General features: G+C 36.1%; 2 protein-coding genes across 5 annotated transcripts; both read right to left on the bottom strand.

The window, feature by feature from the left end:
* Positions 1–244: 244 nt before the first annotated feature.
* LOC102593979 (uncharacterized) lies at positions 245–1,196 on the bottom strand. Its single transcript, XM_006364280.2, has one exon. The coding sequence runs from the start codon at positions 1,174–1,176 to the stop codon at positions 538–540; it is 639 nt and encodes a 212-aa protein (XP_006364342.1). The 5' UTR covers positions 1,177–1,196; the 3' UTR covers positions 245–537.
* Positions 329–14,655, bottom strand: LOC102593444 (uncharacterized protein At2g17340). Of its 4 annotated transcripts, XR_001471937.1 has the most exons (13): positions 14,393–14,655; positions 14,165–14,230; positions 13,937–14,003; positions 13,774–13,842; positions 12,941–13,081; positions 11,293–11,421; positions 10,563–10,649; positions 9,614–9,688; positions 9,431–9,508; positions 8,913–8,990; positions 2,471–2,568; positions 2,226–2,288; positions 329–2,021 (listed from the first exon to the last, which is right to left on the bottom strand). XR_001471937.1 is itself a non-coding variant. In XM_015303897.1 (12 exons), exons 1-12 carry the CDS (start codon positions 14,551–14,553, stop codon positions 1,941–1,943), a joined length of 1,092 nt encoding a protein of 363 aa, XP_015159383.1. In that variant the 5' UTR covers positions 14,554–14,654; the 3' UTR covers positions 329–1,940. The 4 variants fall into 4 exon arrangements, 3 of the variants coding, with proteins under 3 accessions (XP_015159383.1, XP_006364340.1, XP_006364341.1); XM_015303897.1 differs by lacking the exon at positions 2,471–2,568 and having other exon boundaries at positions 11,293–11,414; positions 12,937–13,081; positions 14,393–14,654; XM_006364278.2 differs by lacking the exon at positions 2,471–2,568 and having other exon boundaries at positions 14,393–14,654.
* Between the last annotated feature and the right edge of the window lie 3,136 nt (positions 14,656–17,791).

Genomic DNA, 17,791 nt, shown 5'->3' with positions numbered 1-17,791 from the left:
AATATTTAAGGGAATTGCATTACATATATGATATGATGTTTGCCTAGACGAAAAGGATAGAGAAATAAATACTCGTTAAAAGACAAAAACGCATATTCGGCCACCGACTGCAGCAAAATAGCTGTCGGTGAGCGAGTTCCAGTTGGTCACCCCATGTGCCGACATCTTCAATTTTGTTATGGTCATAACTCATAAGTCATAACTCATACATACAACACGTTTAAACCACAATAATTAGGCCATATACAAAATTTATAGCAGTAGTATTTATGCATAAATCAAATGGAGAAAAGTACACTCGAGAATGGTGAAAAGAATTACACAAATAATACAACGTAATGGACTTATCTTATGAAGATAAAAATAATTCACTTTATACATTTACGTACGTACTCGCTGCGAACTAATGTGGACTCCGATCTATTATTATTAATATTTATAAAAAATAAAATAAAAACCACTCGAATCAATCAATGAATTAACCAACATCACAAAAGGAGCTAGCTTAGCACATACTGTAGTAGAGTGAGTAATCCATCAGTTGTTCCTGATTAAGTTGTCATCGAAGTTGTTGGAGTAGTTGTACCGGAAGGTTTGAGGTAGACCCACATTGTTGCCGGATCCGATGAACCTCCGTAGCTCCGACCTTACTTTGTAAAATACGTGCCTCCAGCTGCCCTTGCTGTTGCATCCCAATACGGCTTTCTCTTCTTCATTCATTTCCAGATCGTTGGCAAAGGCGGGCTTCTTGGACATGATCCAGCCCAATCCCCAATCCCACCATTTCCTAATGGAATTGCCCGTGTATTCTCCCATAGAGGACAAGGATTTGGATCGGCGAAATGCCCATGAGGAGGAGGTGGTGGAGGAGTAGAATGAGAGGATGGGTTGTTGTTGACAAGTAGACCTCATCATGCGCATGTTCATCCTTAGAGAGAGAGAAGACAGCCTTTTGCGTACGCCAAGTCCTTCTCCTCTTTCTTCTTCTGTAGGTTGCGACATGGGCAGAGCTTCTTTGCTCTGAAAACTTTGAAGAAGAGAGCTCATATTCTCTGTGCAAGTGTAGGTGAAGAGGAAATCAATTCGTCGGTGAAGAGAAGAACTAAAAACTTTCGGCATATAGTATAGGTAATAGGTAATAGGTAATAATAAACAAGGTGAGTGGTCATCACTCATTCACCGTCACCCGCACATTCCTACGTTTCCATCGACAGCCTGTTATATTCTCCTATTGTTTGTGAGACTCTTTTACCCCTCGCTGGCCCCAGGCTGTAAGGGAATAATTGTATATTCACCAAAGCTAGCTATGGGTTGGACCATGAGTATTATTAACGTTATTGTTTCGTCCGTCGAAAAGGATGAAACATTATTCCAAGTCATTTGCCATTCTCGACTCTCACCCTTCACTGCGGTTTAACACTGATCTTTGACACTAATTGTGTCCCATTTCAACTTCCAACACAGAGACTGTCTTACACCCAAAGTCACAGAGTCACTTGACTGCTACATATACCGGATGATCACATTATGCTACATGAGTCGGAAATAGAATAACTAAGCTATTTTCCTTCATTAATAACTCTCCTGCTCTTATTGTGTCTCAAATTGACAGTCTTAACAAATTGAAAAACCACCTCACCCAGTTGCCAATAACACCATACATACTATCTTGTAGCTTACCAGTTACCACTAAGCGCTAGAACAACTATTAGGTCAAGTTGGCATGCCCTTCACCACATGTTTGCAATAGCAATAGATAATAGGAAACTAACAATCTTAAACCAGCTTCTGCAGTATTCTTACTGGTGATGTCCACTAAAATTTCTTCAATAATTTTAGTTTGTGCCTTGATCTTGCAAGTGATATCAACCAAATAGTTTTACAACATTTTTTGTTGTTGAATGTGCCTATTGTAGGATATAAGTAGTCAATAACTACATCTATTCCAAGACCTCGTTATATTTGAACACGCAATCATAAAGCCTTCCTCCAAGAAACTCAACAACCTCTGGGTGCTTCACCTGAAAACACAAGAAAAAAAGGATCGAGAAGCATGATTATTATAATCATCAGGTGAGATATCCCCACCCTCCAACCGGATTTAGTGATAAGTCCCCTCAGAAAGGGAGTTCTTCCCTTCTTTGTTCCCTGTAGAAGCCAGAAGGTGAAGACGGCCAGGGTTGGGTGGATGGGTTTGGCATGCACATCTATTAATAAGGCATTACCATTCCAATCTTCAGGGAATCACATCTGAATTGAGCATAAAGGTTTGTCTCTATACCACGGCCCTGGCAAAAGAAATCAATGTGATAGCAAAACAAGAGATTTTATGAAAATTACAATTACTTAAATATGCACTTGAAGAATTTGCACGTACAAAGTTGAACAGAAATGTTATTCGTTTTTTATATTGTCAAATGCCTATATGAAAGCAGCCCAGAAGAAAGGTAATTTACAAGTTCCAAGGTACCTGAGGAAGAACTACCACCTCAGTCTTAATCCATGTGAAACGATCCGGTTGTTAAGTCAAATCAGTTGCTAGTCAGGTAATAATTATCTTTTTGAAACCTGAAAATACAGGAAAACTATATGCTACATACACAATACTGCTCCAATCAGAAACTCCAAATTAGGAAGGTAATAAGGGTATGTCAAGTGGAAACCCTTTTGCACTTGCCTAGAGCAAGGATACTTTCACCTGAAAACATATGCATTCACTGAAACACGAGACAGACTGTTGATTTCAGACCGGAGAAACATTAAAAAGTAAAAGAGTGACTGGGTTTTTTGAGAAAAGGTAACTTGTATTAGTAACAAAGGAATACTCAGGACGTATTCAAGTAATACTTACAATCGGAGATACAAAAGTGTTGTTTTCCTATGAACTCATTAAGAATTCTAAGATACTAGGGATATCCTCATCTTCATGAGGATATTCATGTTTACACCAAAAATAGAAAAGAGCTAAACAACTCAGCTGCATCTTCTCCATAGAGCAGCTCTTGTTCTCAAAACATCTCTGATTCCTTTCCAGCCAAATAGTCCACCAAATGCAAGTTGGGACAATCTTCCATCTCTCCCTGTGCACCGACTGATTTCCTTCCCGATTCCAACATGCCAAAGCTTCCTTTATGTTTCCTGACATAGACCAACTGATTCCCCTTATATTGATGAAAATCTGCCAAAGTTTCATTGTCTCCTTACAGTGTAAAAAGAGATTATTTATTGTCTCTGCCTCACATTCACAAAAAAAACATCTAGAGCACAAATGGAGGCCCTTCTTCATACGGTTATCCTACATGAGAACAACCCGTTTTGCTAATAGCCAAGTAAAACAAGCCACCTTGAAGGGCACCTTAATTTTCCAGATCATTTTTCATGGCCAGTAGCTTGGTTGAGTGTGTGTCCTCTGGGAGTTTCTGTAAGCTCCTCCAACTGAGAATCTCCCAAGCCCATAATAGTTTGTTTTCACTGTTATTGAGTTCCTTGCATCATTCCAGGATATTCAGAAATTCAACCATGCTATTCACCTCCCAATCATTTAAAGGTTTCCTGAACCGTAAGTTCCAACCCTGAGCATCTCTCATTTCTTTGACAGTGGCCACTTTCTGTAGACTTAAGCTGAATAGGTCAAGGAAACTAGCTTTGAGTGAAGCCTGTCCCACCCAAACTTCCTCCCAAAACAGAGTTTTTCCACCATCTCCTATCTTAATTATGCACTTGTTTAAAAGTTTGGCCATAGATTCCTAATTGTCCTCCACACTCCGGTGTCATATGGTTGTGTTGCTATGTTGTTGATTCACCTTGTATCCATTTCATATCTGGCCTTAATGGTATCTTTCCACAGCGGTTGTTCTTGTGATGAAAATCTCCACAGCCATTTCATTAGCAAGTTGTGGTTTTGTAATTTCAGATTCCTTGTTCCTAGTCCCCCTTTTTTTTGTTGACAAAGTTCATCCCACTTGACTAAGTGAACCTTGTGCTTATTAGGATTACAGTTTCCTTGCCAAAGAAAATTTCTTCTAATGCCATCTAATCTCTCTTACACTTGCTGGCATAGGGTACACAGACATCATGTAGGTAGGCAAAGCATCAAGAACACTGTTGATGAGAGTAACTCTGCCACCTAGGGATAAATACTGACTTTTCCAGTTGGCAAGCTTCTTCTCGCATTTCTCTAGTACATTATTCTATATGCCTTTTGATTTGATCTTATCTCCCAGAGGCATTCCCAAATATATTGTGGGCAGCTCCCATATCTTTCATCCCAAAATATTTGCCTAACTGTCAATCCTAGGTACCTCATTCACTGGATAGATGAAACTTTTGCCCCAATTGATGTGTAGACTTGAGGTTGCTTCAAACAATTTCAGTATTATTCTTAAAAACTTCAGTTGGCTGATGTCTGCATCACAAAATATTAGAGTGTCATCTGCATATTGGAGATGTGAGATGGCTAGACTCTGTCTATCCTCCATGTGTTTGTTTGGGCTGTTCTTAGCATATCATTGAGACCCTCCATTGCCCAGAGAAAGAGAAAAGAAGATAATGGATCCCCTTGTCTCAGGCCTCTCTCAGATGAGAAGAAACTTGTGGGAGAGTCATTAATCAAAACTGAAAATTTCACTATAATGGTGCAAGATTTGATCCTGTTTATCCATCTTTCCCCAAATCCCATGTTTTCCAAAGTCTTCCATAGGAAACCCCAATTTAAGTGGTCATAGGCTTTCTCTATATCCAGCTTACAAAGAATGTCTGGGACCTTGCTAATTTGCCTCACATCTACACATTCGTTGGCAATCACAATAGCATCCATGATCTTCCTGCCCTTAATAAATTCCATCAGATGTGTATCTACTAGTTTTGAAACGACTTTTTTCAGCCTCTCAGTGAACACTTTGAGATGATCTTATATATGCTACCTATTAAGCTATGAAGGTGGGCATTGAAGCTTCTTTCAAAAATGTTCTGAACTGCTGCCACTACTTTGCTTACTATTTCCCAACAATTGGTGAAAAATGTCATGGTGAATCCATCCGGTCCAGGTGCCTTGTTATGCGCACATGCCATCACACATTCTTTGATCTCAGCCTCACTAAATTGACTTTGTATCATTAAATTGTCTTCTTCACTAATAACCGCACCTCATCTATGGTCAGGGAAGGATCTATGAAGGCTCGTGGGGGTGCCATGCGGCCATGCCACCCACAAGCTCTGACGAAAACACACACACACACTCTCTCTCTCTCTCTCTCTCTATATATATATATATTATATATATATATATAACATATAAATAACTAACGTGCCACCCAGTGGAACAAAGTACTATGTGGTGCCAGTGGCATAGGATCAAACATTGTCCGCGGAGGTCGCGGGATCGAATCATGTTGCCTGCTTTCTTTTCGTCAACACATCCACTATATCCCTTTGATTCCTAACTCAAGACCACCCAACATCCGTCCGTATCGTTATCCGTATTTCCAAAAATCAGAAAATGAAAAATAAGTTTCTGAATCACTCCAGAAGGGTTTTATAAGGTGAAGTACGAGTCCGTTTGCTAGCCCTGTCCTTCTCGTCAAGAAAAAGGACAATACATGGCGTATGTGCATTGATTATAGAGGTCTCAACCAAATCACTATTCCAGATAAGTACCCAATTCCAAATATTGACGAGCTTCTTGACGAATTGCATGGAACAACTATTTTTCGAAGATTGATTTTCATTCTGGTTACCACTAGATACGTGTTGATCTAGCCGACATTCATAAAATTGCTTTTCGTACTCACTCTGGTCATTATGAGTTCACTGTTGTGCCCTTTGGTCTCACTAATGCTCCTTCGACTTTCCAATGTGCTATGAATGATTTGTTCCGATCACACCTACATAAATTCATTCTTGTATTCTTTGACGACATCTTGGTATACAGACTGTTGAGCAACATATCAATCACTTAGAACTTGCTCTCCAACTTCTGAGAGATAACTATTTCTATGCCAAAACTTCTAAATGCTCATTTGGGCAAATCCACATTTCATTTTTGGGTCACGTGATTTCAAAAAAAAAAAGGGTTGGTGTTGATTGGGATAAAGTTCAAGTTGTCTTGGAGTGGCCAGTACCAATTAATGTGAAGGAGTTACGTGGATTTCTTGGGTTAACAGGTTATTATCGCAGATTTGTGAAGGGTTATGGAATGATGGCTCGACCACTCATGAACTTACCAAGAAAAATGCTTTTCAATGGTGGAACTCAGCTGAGAATGCTTTCCAACTTCTAAAGCAAGCCCTAACAATTGTTCCGGTACTACAACTTTCAGATTTCACTCAACTATTTGTTGTGCTTCAGAAGGAATAGGGGCTATTCTTCTTCAGGATGACCATCCTATTGCTTATTTTAGTAAGGGACTTTCTTTTTCCAGTCGTTTGAAATCTACTTATGACCGCGAATTGCTTGCTCTTGTTTAACTTTGCAGAAATGGAAACACTACCTCCCGGGCCATCATTTTTATGTCCGAACAGATCATTGCAGCCTCAAGTATCTTCTTTCCCGGCGTATTACTACTAATGAGCAGCAAAGATTATTTATAAAATTGCTTCCCTTCGACTTCACAATTGTTTACAAAGCTGGAAAAGACAATTTGGGAGTTGATTCTCTTTCAAGGAGGCCATTAAATGCTGAATTTCTGGCTCTTGCTATTCCTGTGCCAATGGATTTTTCCAATTGGCAAAATACTCTCCAAGTAGATACATATACTCATGAGAATTGAGATTATTCAAGCCATTCACCATGATCCTTCCTTACAACCAGATTTTCATCTTGTGGATCAGAAACTTTATTTCAAGTAAAGGTTGGTCGTTCTGGATCAATCGTCTATTCGACAAAAGCTTCTCTCAGAGTCTCACGACACACCTTCTGCCAAGCATGGAGGATATTTGAAAACCTTGAAGCGCCTTTCCTCCAACTTTTCCTGGCCAAGGATGTAGCATGATGTTAAGATCTTTGTTCAGAACTGTTTGGTTTGTCAACAAGCCAAATACCAAGCTCTAGCACCTGCTGGACTTCTACAACCCTTGCCTATACCTAATAGAATTTGGGAAGATGTCTCACTTGACTTCATTGTAGGACTTCCCAAATCGGGTGGTTTTGATACAATTTTGGTAGATTGTTGCTAAGGTTTTCTGCAAAGAAATTGTGCGTATTCACGGCATTCCTCGGTCAATCCTATCTGATCGGGATGTTATCTTTCTCAGTGCTTTGTGGCAGGAGCTTTTTCAACTTAGCCAGACAAGGCTAAGAATGGGTACATCTTACCATCCACAATCTAATGGACAAGCAGAGGTGGTTAACAAATGCTTGGAATCGTATTTACGATGCTTTGTTATGGAGCAGCCTCGTACATGGAGTCAGTTTCTACCATGGGCAGAGTTTTCTTTTAACACGGGCTTCCACTCATCCACATAAACTACCCCATTCAAGGTTGTTTATCGTAGGGACCCTCCATCCATTTCTCCTTTTGTTCATGGAGAAACCCGCATTGCTGAACTTGAAGAACAACTTTTGAATCATGATGCCATGCTGAAAATTCTCAAGGATAACCTTTTAAAGGCTCAAACTCGAATGAAACAACAAGCTAATTCTCATCGTTGAGATGTTACCTTTCAAGTTGGAGATTCTGTCTTTCTACGTGTTTAGCCTTACCGTCAACGTTCTTTGGCTCATTGCAGGTGCGAAAAATTGTCACCTCGATTTTTTGGACCATATAAAATTGCACGATGTAGCTTATGAACTGGAGCTTCCTGCTTCCTCCAAAGTACATCCGATTTTTCATGTATCTTTGCTCCGTCCAGCTCATGGTCAACAAGTTGTTATACAACCAGCCCCTCCTCCTCTTGCACAATATCTCCTGCCAAGATTCTTGCACATCGATGGGTCAAAGAAGCTGATTCTTCTTTTTTGGAACTGCTCGTTCACTTGGTTGACCGTCCGCTTGAAGAAGCTAGTTGGGAAAACTATGATCTCATTGCAGATCAGTTTCCTACTTTTCAGGGAGGATGCACTGATACAAATGCTCCTTTAAGGACTTACTCTAGAAGAAAGTATAGGCGAGCAGCATGTGGAGATAATCTTAGTTTATCTGTCTTAAGTTTCTTTGTTTTAAATAGGATAAAATAATAAGCAGGAATTATTTATAGTAGTTATAAGTAGAAGTTATTACCAGCAGCAGTAATCTACAGCAGTAACTGTTTCTATCTCTATCCATTAGGAGTTATCTTTATGTTTATTATAAATACTAGTTTTTTTGACAGTGTATTTTAGGAGAATTCTGCAGAAGAAATATATTATTATTGTCTTTGAATCTGGAGATTTGTCCACTCCATACGGACATTGTTTATTGGTTAATGCAGTGTTTAAGATTCTTGCACTTCATTTAACCAGTAAAGTTTCATTTTCATCTCGTTTCATTTTAGTTTCTATCAGATTCCCACCAACATAAGCATCATCGCCAGTCCTATGCCTAAAACTTTTTTTGAGTATTGGTAACAAAGTCCTATGCCTAAATCTTACTGCATGCCCTCAATAAATAGCCAATTGCAACCAATATTTTCTTCCATTTGAACTGATTTTAATAATCCTTCTAGTTGCTTTAATTGGTGCAATTGTTGTAGCTCGTCCATAAAATTTTTTCTATTAAAACATGGAACCTGGTGCAACAGCAAGCACCAGTTTAACTTGGGAGGTGGTGATTTAGTAGGGGTATTATCTCAATTCCAATAAAAATGCAATCGCGTAAAGTATGACTTGGTGATCAGAACATATGTGGATAGACATTATGACGTATATTACTGATGGTATTAAGATATGAAACAAAAGCTGTAGTTACAGTAACAAAGCATTGACAGCAAAAGACTCACCATGCCTTCCAGAATGACAAGGTCAGCATCGCTTGCCAAGTAGGCAAGCTCTTGTGATATTCCCGTAAGATCAATAACCTGTCGTCACAGTGAAGTAAGACTGTCAATTAAGGTGGAGCATCCAGATATATTCATAAGTTCTGGAGATAGTACCATTTTTTGGCAAATAAGTAACTCTACTTTTATTTTGTTAACTTATGACGCATTGAATATTCGTGAACATAAAATTTTGGGGATTTAACTAAATGCTGGCATCAGACTTCAATTTACTTCATAAGAATTTGTGAAAGGGATAGCTGCTCAAATAATAGCTTGAGCGAAGATTAACAAGCTAGAAAGTAGAAATTTTGTGAGGCCAATGCTCGACTCTCGTCAAAAACCTCAATTTAGAGGGGCTATCTAAAGTTTAGAAGTCACAGGATTCCACCCTTTCTAAAAATTTTGAAGTGGAGGTAATGGGTGGGTGGACTGGGGACAGTGCATCATGCAAATGAAGTAGATAAGTGACTGCCCCTTACTGGTAAATCATTTCCAGAATTCGCAACTAAAAGGTTGGATGTGTCCACACCTACAAGCTTCCCCTGCTCATCTTTTAACTGTTAATAAGCAAAAATACATGTTCATTAAACCTAAAGTAGGTAAAATTGAAAGCATCTACCACCTCAAATAAAGTAGGTAAATTTGAATAACATTTCTACCACCTTAGATATTATCTCTACCAACTCAGGGTAAGTAACATCGTTAATAGAAGGCAAGTCATTAGCTGCCAAAATAACCTGCAAAGACAAAAAAAAATTGCCAATGTCATTACAAGGAGAGCTTAATTGAGTTGTGAGCACTCAAATACAGCCAATGTCTAATCCAATCTGACGCACCTTCATATAATTATCAAGTCTATGAATATGAAAACTGCTAACTTATGATGAAGCTTTATTCATACTTAAAATCTGGTTTATTGAATTTTTAACTATATGGCTATAGTCTCAGAGTTTGTGTCCAGTAACTTCTTAGCCTCATTGGATTGAGGGAATAGAAATAAGACAATAATGATAGCCTCAAGGCGCCAAATTTCTTTTTTCTTTATAAACATTTGGAATACTAAACACCTATGAGATTATTATAGATAATTGGATACTCTATTACTCTTCGTAGGTAATTGCATTTTTGCGTAGATTCTCTACTTTATGATAAACCACTTGTACGAGGCACTCCCTAAATTTATCAATACAAATTATTACCTTATGAAGAAGAAAAAAAGTGCCACAAGTACAATTCAGGCATAAGAGAATCACAGAACACCTATTCACCTAATGTTGTACTGAAAAATAAACCACATCCATTTGACTGAATGCAGCTAAGAAAAGAGCATTAGAAGAGGATAAATTAACTCTCTTAGATACAGAAAACAGCATGTTAAAATATTTAGTGTTGTTAACTATAATTAATATCTACAGAACTGAGCATATTAAAGATGCCTGTAAAATGGTAACTTTACTACTATAAAAAAAATGCCTATAAAATGGCATTTTAAATTTGCAATGTAGTCAAAATATATTATGTAATCTATCTTTTCTTTTTCAGTTTAGTGAACAGTGAACTCTAGAAAATTTCCATTTTATGTGCAAGAGAGAAACAAGACTCCCAAGTAACCTGTGTCCCATGACGAAGTAATTCTCTCGTAAATGGCAGAATGCCCAGAATAATATCTGCACCAGAATTATCCACAAAGATTACAGCCTGTATAGGAGTAAGCAAGTCAGTGAACCAGCATACATCAAACGCATGGGCGGAGCCAGGAATTTCACAAAGGGTGTCCAGAAATAGCACAATAAAAGCTCTTTTCAAAAAGTAGAACTAGTGAGATTCGAACACACAATCACTGACCACGTGAACCAGCATACATCAAACGCATGGGCGGAGCCAGGAATTTCACAAAGGGTGTCCAGAAATAGCACAATAAAAGCTCTTTTCAAAAAGTAGAACTAGTGAGATTCGAACACACAAGCACTTCCACTTTCCAAGGAGGTGAAGCCACTGGGTTATAACAGCTTGTTATGTTAAGGGTGTCTAAAATATGTTATTTAATCATTTTGTGTATCATTTTACTTGTATATACAATATTTTTTTCCGACGAAGGGTGTCCAATTGGACACCCTGACCACCATGTGGCTACGCCACTGAATTCAAACGCATCGGATATTTGTCATAAACAAGTAAAACATAAAGCCCAGTGGAGAAGATAAGTTTCACATATGGTTAACTACTAGCCTTTTTCCATGATTTCCTGCTCCATTTTGTTATGAAAGAATATTTGTCATAAACAAATAAAAACATAAAGCCCAGTGGAAAAGATAACTTTCACATTTGGTTAACTACTAACCTTTTTCCATGATTCTCTGCTCCATTTTGTTATGAAAGTATCCAAGTCATCAATAACCCAAGGTCGAGGAACGAGGTTTTGGCAACTAGCTAAAAAAGAAATGCCATCCCTTGAAAATAGCTCCGCAAGCTTCAAAAAATTATTCATTAAGAACAATTGATTCAACCTTGAAAATGTTCATTTTCTAAAGGCTAGTTGTGATTTAAGCAAGATTAAGGGTATCAATCTATCAACTTGGAAAGATTTTTAGCATGTGGAAGAGTCTGAATAGATTCTATTAACTCCGGAAGTAAAACTCTTCACAGACTTGGATTAAGTATGCATTTGTGTGCATCAACTTCTACTCTTTCAAGGAGTGCATTTTGAAATCAGTTTGAATTATCAGTTTGCGATGGTTTCTTTGGTCCTGTGATTAATTGTTTGATTGTGTAGCTAACAATTAAGTTCTATCTACTATCTAATAAACATACTTGGGAGTTGGGAAAGATGTTGTCTTAGAGAAAGGATAACAAGAGTGAGATCTAATTCCCTAAAGGTAGGACAAGGATTTGCGACTAGGATAGGAATATACCTAGCTGCCGCATTCAATTAAATGTCTTAAACATTATGCATTCTTGAGAGATCAATTCTATAGGAATAAAGGCGATGATCTATTTTGAATAGGCGAGTAGTAATGCGGGAGAATCTACTAGTATTAATGATCCGGTAATTAGCAATCATCAATAATTCAGATTAGGAGGAAGTATTTTGATACCTCAATAGGATTGGTGACCCAACCACAACCCTGGAATGCTCATCTCTCTATGTAAATTCTAAAGTGTGAAATCACGTCATAGATTACTTGTTAGCATAAATAATCTAGTTTTAATTTTTGTAGTAGTTTATAATCAAATCAACTGTGGGAAAAAATACTTGTTTAATTAATTAGTAATAGTGAAGTCTAATCGAGTCACTATATTACTAGGCAACCATGTGCGCCTGCGTATGCCTTTGGGAGCAACACAAGTGGTCACCATAATACTCAAAATATTTAGAAAGGCCCCAAATTGGTTAATGGAAAGAGTACTATATTTAGTTTTTTTATCAAGAATAGCATTATATTTAGTTTGCATCACTCGGTTCACTGTCATTGCATATAATACAAATATAAAACATGGCCAAACTCGTGATGAAGATGAACTGACTCTTTGTGATAGTGGTGAATAAATCAGTGATCACTTGCTCTTGCCACATTCCTATTGAGGTTAAATTAGCTTTAAAATGTCTTCTTTCAAGATGAACCCAATGACACAAAGCACATGTTATAATAAACACAAAATTAGTTCTTAAATTACGCGCTTTTGAGAAGCTCTTGCCACATAATTTTTTAGTTCTTTTTTAATCCAGACCCTCCTTCGAACACCACGCACAGAAGAAACTTAGTGCACCGAGCTCCCCGCACCACCACCCACGACAATGGTATATGAGTACTCTTGCCATATAATCAAAGGCACAAATCTTATATGCATACATTTCTTTGTTGAGGGAGGAGTCATCGAATAAAGGGCATGGCATACCTCGGCATAGTCATGGCAAGACAGAGGTACAATTTAATGTTAAGTACATATATATTTCTTTATATATGAGTCATCTATGAAACATTACCTACCTGTGCCGAGCCAAGATCAAATAGGTTTCCTGCAAAAATCCCTTTGACCAAGTTCTCCATACGCTTAGCTTCATCCTCAATAGCATCATTTAGATGTACTACATCCTCAAATAAGGATATAGCCTTTGCATTTTCTTCGTCCTAGTTGATTTACATAAGCCCAACAACAAAAAAGAGTCAAATCTTCTACATTTTGGTTCACGTGGGATAACAGGTTAAAAAACAACAAAATGATTTTCAAATGAGCAATGAGCTTATTAATTTGACCTAAAAGTTGATCAGCAAAAATTCTCACAGGAAAATTGGGATTGCTTATTTGAACAATAAGGGATGCTCACATCAACAATAGAGACCAAAGTGTGTGTTTGCATAGTCATGCATGAAGTACTGGTTTATGGACAGAGATACTTTCCTTAAAAACAATATCTAAATAATGTTTGGTTATAAATTGGAACAATTTTTGTTTATTTTTTTTTTTGCAGTTAACTTTCTCAAAAAAAAATTGGAACAATTTTTTGGTTAGTTTTTGAAGATGCGTTTGTGTGTTTGGAAAACTGATTTGACCTCTTTTTCAGTGAATTTTTTTATTCCCACTCACAAAAACTCCAAACTCTTTTTCAAGTGAAATACATGTTCAAACAAAACTTTAACTTCCAGATACCATTTTTCAACTTCAAAATGTTTTTTTTTTTTTTTAAGTTTCAAACGTAGATGATACATGTTTTTTTATGATTGCGATAGATTTCATCTTTATTAAAGTTCTTTATATCTTTGTTGTTCATTGAGAACTTCCAATTCTAAGAAATGATGAATAAGTCAACCTGAGCACTCACCTTAACTTTTTTAAATATATCTCTGAATCCCAATTCCCTAAGCACTTGCTCCCTAAGGCGACAAAGAAGCTAAAAAGTGTACATAGAAGGAAACAGGTTAGCAAGATAGAGAAAGGACACATAAATGATGGATCCATTCTATATTAAAATGGTTAAGACTTACAATGCCATCAGGAGGCCCTCCGTGACTTTTAGGATCTTTCTTCAAATCCTCGAGTATTTCAGTGTACCTATGAACATCTTACTATAAATCTCCTTAAATACACAAACAGCCTATTCCATAAGGAAGGTTATGCTTTAGTTTGATGAAAAAAGAGACGAAGACATGGATGGGTGAGAGTTAATTCCCTTACTGAATAGAGTAAAGAGAAAACAGGAACAAAAATGTTACCTGTGAGCAAACTTTTCGGCTCGAGAAAGAGCATCTGGAACAGTGTCATCGCTCTCGGCCCTCTTCCTGAAGTTAATTTAAAATATTTCCACAAACCAACCAAAAAAAAAAAAAAAAAAAAAAAAAGAAGGAAAAAAGGAGAAAAATGAAGATATTTCCACAAACCAACCAAAAAAAAAAAAAAAAAAAAAAAAAGTGAAGGAGAGAAGTAGAGAATTGACGAAGCACCTAAAAGAAGGGATGGAATTCATGAAGACGTGGATCCAGGAAAGCTCAGTGGGCGTTGGTTTAGTGGGATTGTTGGAAGGAAACCTGTAAGGGATGGTACATGCCCGGTAATTGCAAGTCATCAGCAACGGAAAAGGCACCAATTCCCCGGAGCTCTCCATTCTCTGCTGCTACCAAATAACCTTTTCTTTTTTTTTTTGGTTCAAAGCTACCAAATAACTTACTTTAACATCTCCAACCAACTCTAATAGAGAATGGATTCTGCAGCCCCTCTTTAATTAACTTTCTAGTTCTCGTCATACTCCCAATTTCACTTTTAGATTTTTTATTTTAATTTTTTTTAATTAACATATTATTTTTAATATAAGGTCATTAATTAAAGAGCAACTTTCACATATAGCAAATACAAAATTCATATTTGTATGTTATAGCAAAGTTTGCATAATTGTGCTCCATAGCAAACATAAATATGTATATTTCGCTATACATATACAAAAGAAAGCAGTTACATAATTTGTTTTGGTATACATATACAAAAAGATCAATTGTCTAAAGTGAGAGAGGCGAGTGAGCGAGATCTGGGAGAGAGGAGAGTGAGCGAGATCTGGGAGAGAGGCGAGCGAGATCTGGGAGAGTGGCGAGCGAGATCTGGGAGAGAGGGGAACGAAAATATATGTATATATACCATTTTCTCTCACTTTATACAAGCACAAACACACTTTATACACTTGTGTTTGTATAAAAAACGAGAGAGGCGAGGGAGAGAACGAGAGTGGCGAGCGAGATTCACCAGAAGAGAGGTGAAATAGCAATAGTTTGCTATGAGGCACAATTAAATCAAACTATATTTATAACATTTAATTTGAATTAATAGTTTGCTATTATATAGAATTTTCCCTTAATTAAATCTCTAATATTTATAATTCTTTTTAAATTTAATATAATAAAAAATATTATTTGATATATATTACTTTCATCCCGAATTAATAATATTTCTTTTTTTTTTTATTTTCATCATTGTGATATAATTTGATATTATTATTAATTTTCACTATAAAGAATGCACAAAAGTAAAATGATAAGATGGAAATTTTAATTTAAAACTATAATACATAACATAATAATTCAAATACAAGATAACAATACAATACATAACATAATAATTTTATCACAACAATAATTTAGTAATTCGGTAGGTCATTTCCAAATTTAACACTATTCGGAAAAAAATTAGTGTTTGATTTGGAGAATTGTTGTGGTTGTGATTGCAGTTGTGCTTGTTGATTTATGTAATTGTATTTCATGAATGATTTCACTTTTATTTGAACTATCCATTAATTTGTATACTATGGTCTGTTTGGAAAAAGTCACCTGGTAATTGTAATTGGTGTAATTACTATGGTAGTAATTACCAAACTCGTAATTATACAGTCTAGTAATTTCACTAGCCTGTTTGATTGCCTCAGTGTAATTACACATGTCATATTTGGATGTCACAGTGTAATTACACATGTTCTGTTTGGATGCACAATTGCAATCAGAAAATTATATTAAATTTTAAAAATAAAAATTAATTATTTAAAATTTATACTAGACAAATAAGAAACTTTATTAAAGATAATAAATTAAATATTTAATATATATATATATAGATATATTATTTTGTGAATATATATTAATTAATAAACACATGTTCTTAACTAATATTCGTATGAAGTTTCTACGAACATCTGAAATGCATGTTTGATAAAAAGATTAATATATAAATAAAATGTCATAAATTATTAAAATGTTTGACAAAAAGATAATCTATCAAGTCTAATTAAAAAATGACTTGCAATGTAAATTCAGTATTACTAAAACAAATGAAACTGAAAATATAGCATAAGTCATAACAAAACAAAAAATTTAACATAATACTCTTATCGCAAATTTCAACATAGCATACATAAATATGATTTTTATTTTTATTTTTTAAAACATAAGTCTATAACGTTACTTAACAATAAAAGGGTTTAAAATACCCTTAAACTATTCGAAATAACTCATATTTACCCTTAAACTATATTTCGACTCAAAACTACCCTTCCCGTCAAACTATTGGGTCAAAAGTGTCTTCTTATTAACGGAAGTTGTTAAATGTCATGTGGATGCCACATTGCACGCCAATAGGGTTCCACTGCCACATTGACTAAAAGGAAAAAGGTCAAAAATACCCTTAAACTATCTGAAATAGCTTATATTTACCCTTAAACTATATTTCGGCTCAAAACTACCCTTTCCGTCAAACTATTGGGTCAAAAGTGTCTTCTTATTAACGGAAGTTGTTAAATGTCATGTGGATGCCACATTGCACGCCAATAGGATTCTACTGCCACATTGCACGCCAATAGGATTCTACTGCCACATAGACTAAATCCTTAAATCTTAATTACTTTTTCCCCCCTCATTTCATTATTTTCTAAAAACGATTTCACCTCTTCTCCCTCATTTCGCGGCTAGGGTTTCACAGTTTTCTTCGTCGCTGGGTTTCAAAGTGGATATTCGTGGTTGTAGATTAGTAAATATTTTTTCTTATTTTATTATGTTTACAACCACGAATATCCACTTTGAAAGACAACTAAAACTCAAACTGTAGGACAGAGAGAAAGAACTCAGCCCTGAAGAAAAGTATGAAACCCTAGCCGCGAAATGAGGGGAAAGTTGTGAAATCCTAACTATCATGCTTTGAAATTGTAAACATAATAAAATACGAAAAAAGATTTACTAACCCACAACCACGAATATCCACTTTGAAAACCAGCCCCGCAAAAAAGCTATGAAACCCTAGCCGCGAAATTAGGGGGAGGGAAGTCATTTTCCTTCAATTCGATGAAAATGAGTTGATTTGAAAAATATTTTGCAAAACATTTAAGCCAACCAAACATGGAAAAAATTGACTCATAGTCCATTATATTTTAAGCCTAAATATATCCCTCTCATTATAATATTTGCACAAATTTACGCTAAATTTTGACGGTGGAAAAGATGATGAGCTCAAAATTAAATGAACCCTGCATTTGATTTTCAGTCCATATATATATATTTCACGTTATATTTTCAACATGATTATGGGTGTGTTTGGTTGGGTTAAATGTTTTGAAAAATGTTTTCCAAATCAACTCATTTCCCTCAAATTTAAGGAAAATGACTTCCCTAATTCAAAACTTAAGGAAAACATTTTTCAAAACTCTCTTCCAACTTCAAATTACAATTACTTTTTTGTTGAAAAAATCTATTTATTTTGTCCCTACCCTCAAACCAGCCCCCCAACTACCCCCAAAAAAAAAAAAGAGTTTGTTTTTAAAAAATATTTTCAACTTCAAAATTTTATTTTTTCACCCCTACACTTGATCCCCC

This window comes from Solanum tuberosum, unplaced genomic scaffold, assembly GCF_000226075.1.
Source record: "Solanum tuberosum cultivar DM 1-3 516 R44 unplaced genomic scaffold, SolTub_3.0 scf00488, whole genome shotgun sequence".
Lineage (NCBI taxonomy): Eukaryota > Viridiplantae > Streptophyta > Magnoliopsida > Solanales > Solanaceae > Solanum > Solanum tuberosum.
The sequence above is the reverse complement of the archived record's forward strand: the minus strand, read 5'-3'. Positions and strand labels throughout refer to the sequence as shown.

Excerpts from the sequence above, each read along its gene's own strand:
- LOC102593979 (XM_006364280.2), bottom strand. The coding sequence starts at position 1,176 with ATGAGTGATGACCACTCACCTTGTTTATTATTACCTATTACCTATTAC.
- LOC102593444 (XM_006364278.2), bottom strand. The coding sequence starts at position 14,553 with ATGGAGAGCTCCGGGGAATTGGTGCCTTTTCCGTTGCTGATGACTTGC. Across the intron at positions 8,991-9,430 it reads ATTCTGGAAATGATTTACCA|GTTATTGATCTTACGGGAAT; the intron begins GTAAGGGGCAGT and ends CTGTGACGACAG. Across the intron at positions 2,289-8,912 it reads TTGTCATTCTGGAAGGCATG|GGCCGTGGTATAGAGACAAA; the intron begins GTGAGTCTTTTG and ends TTCTTTTGCCAG.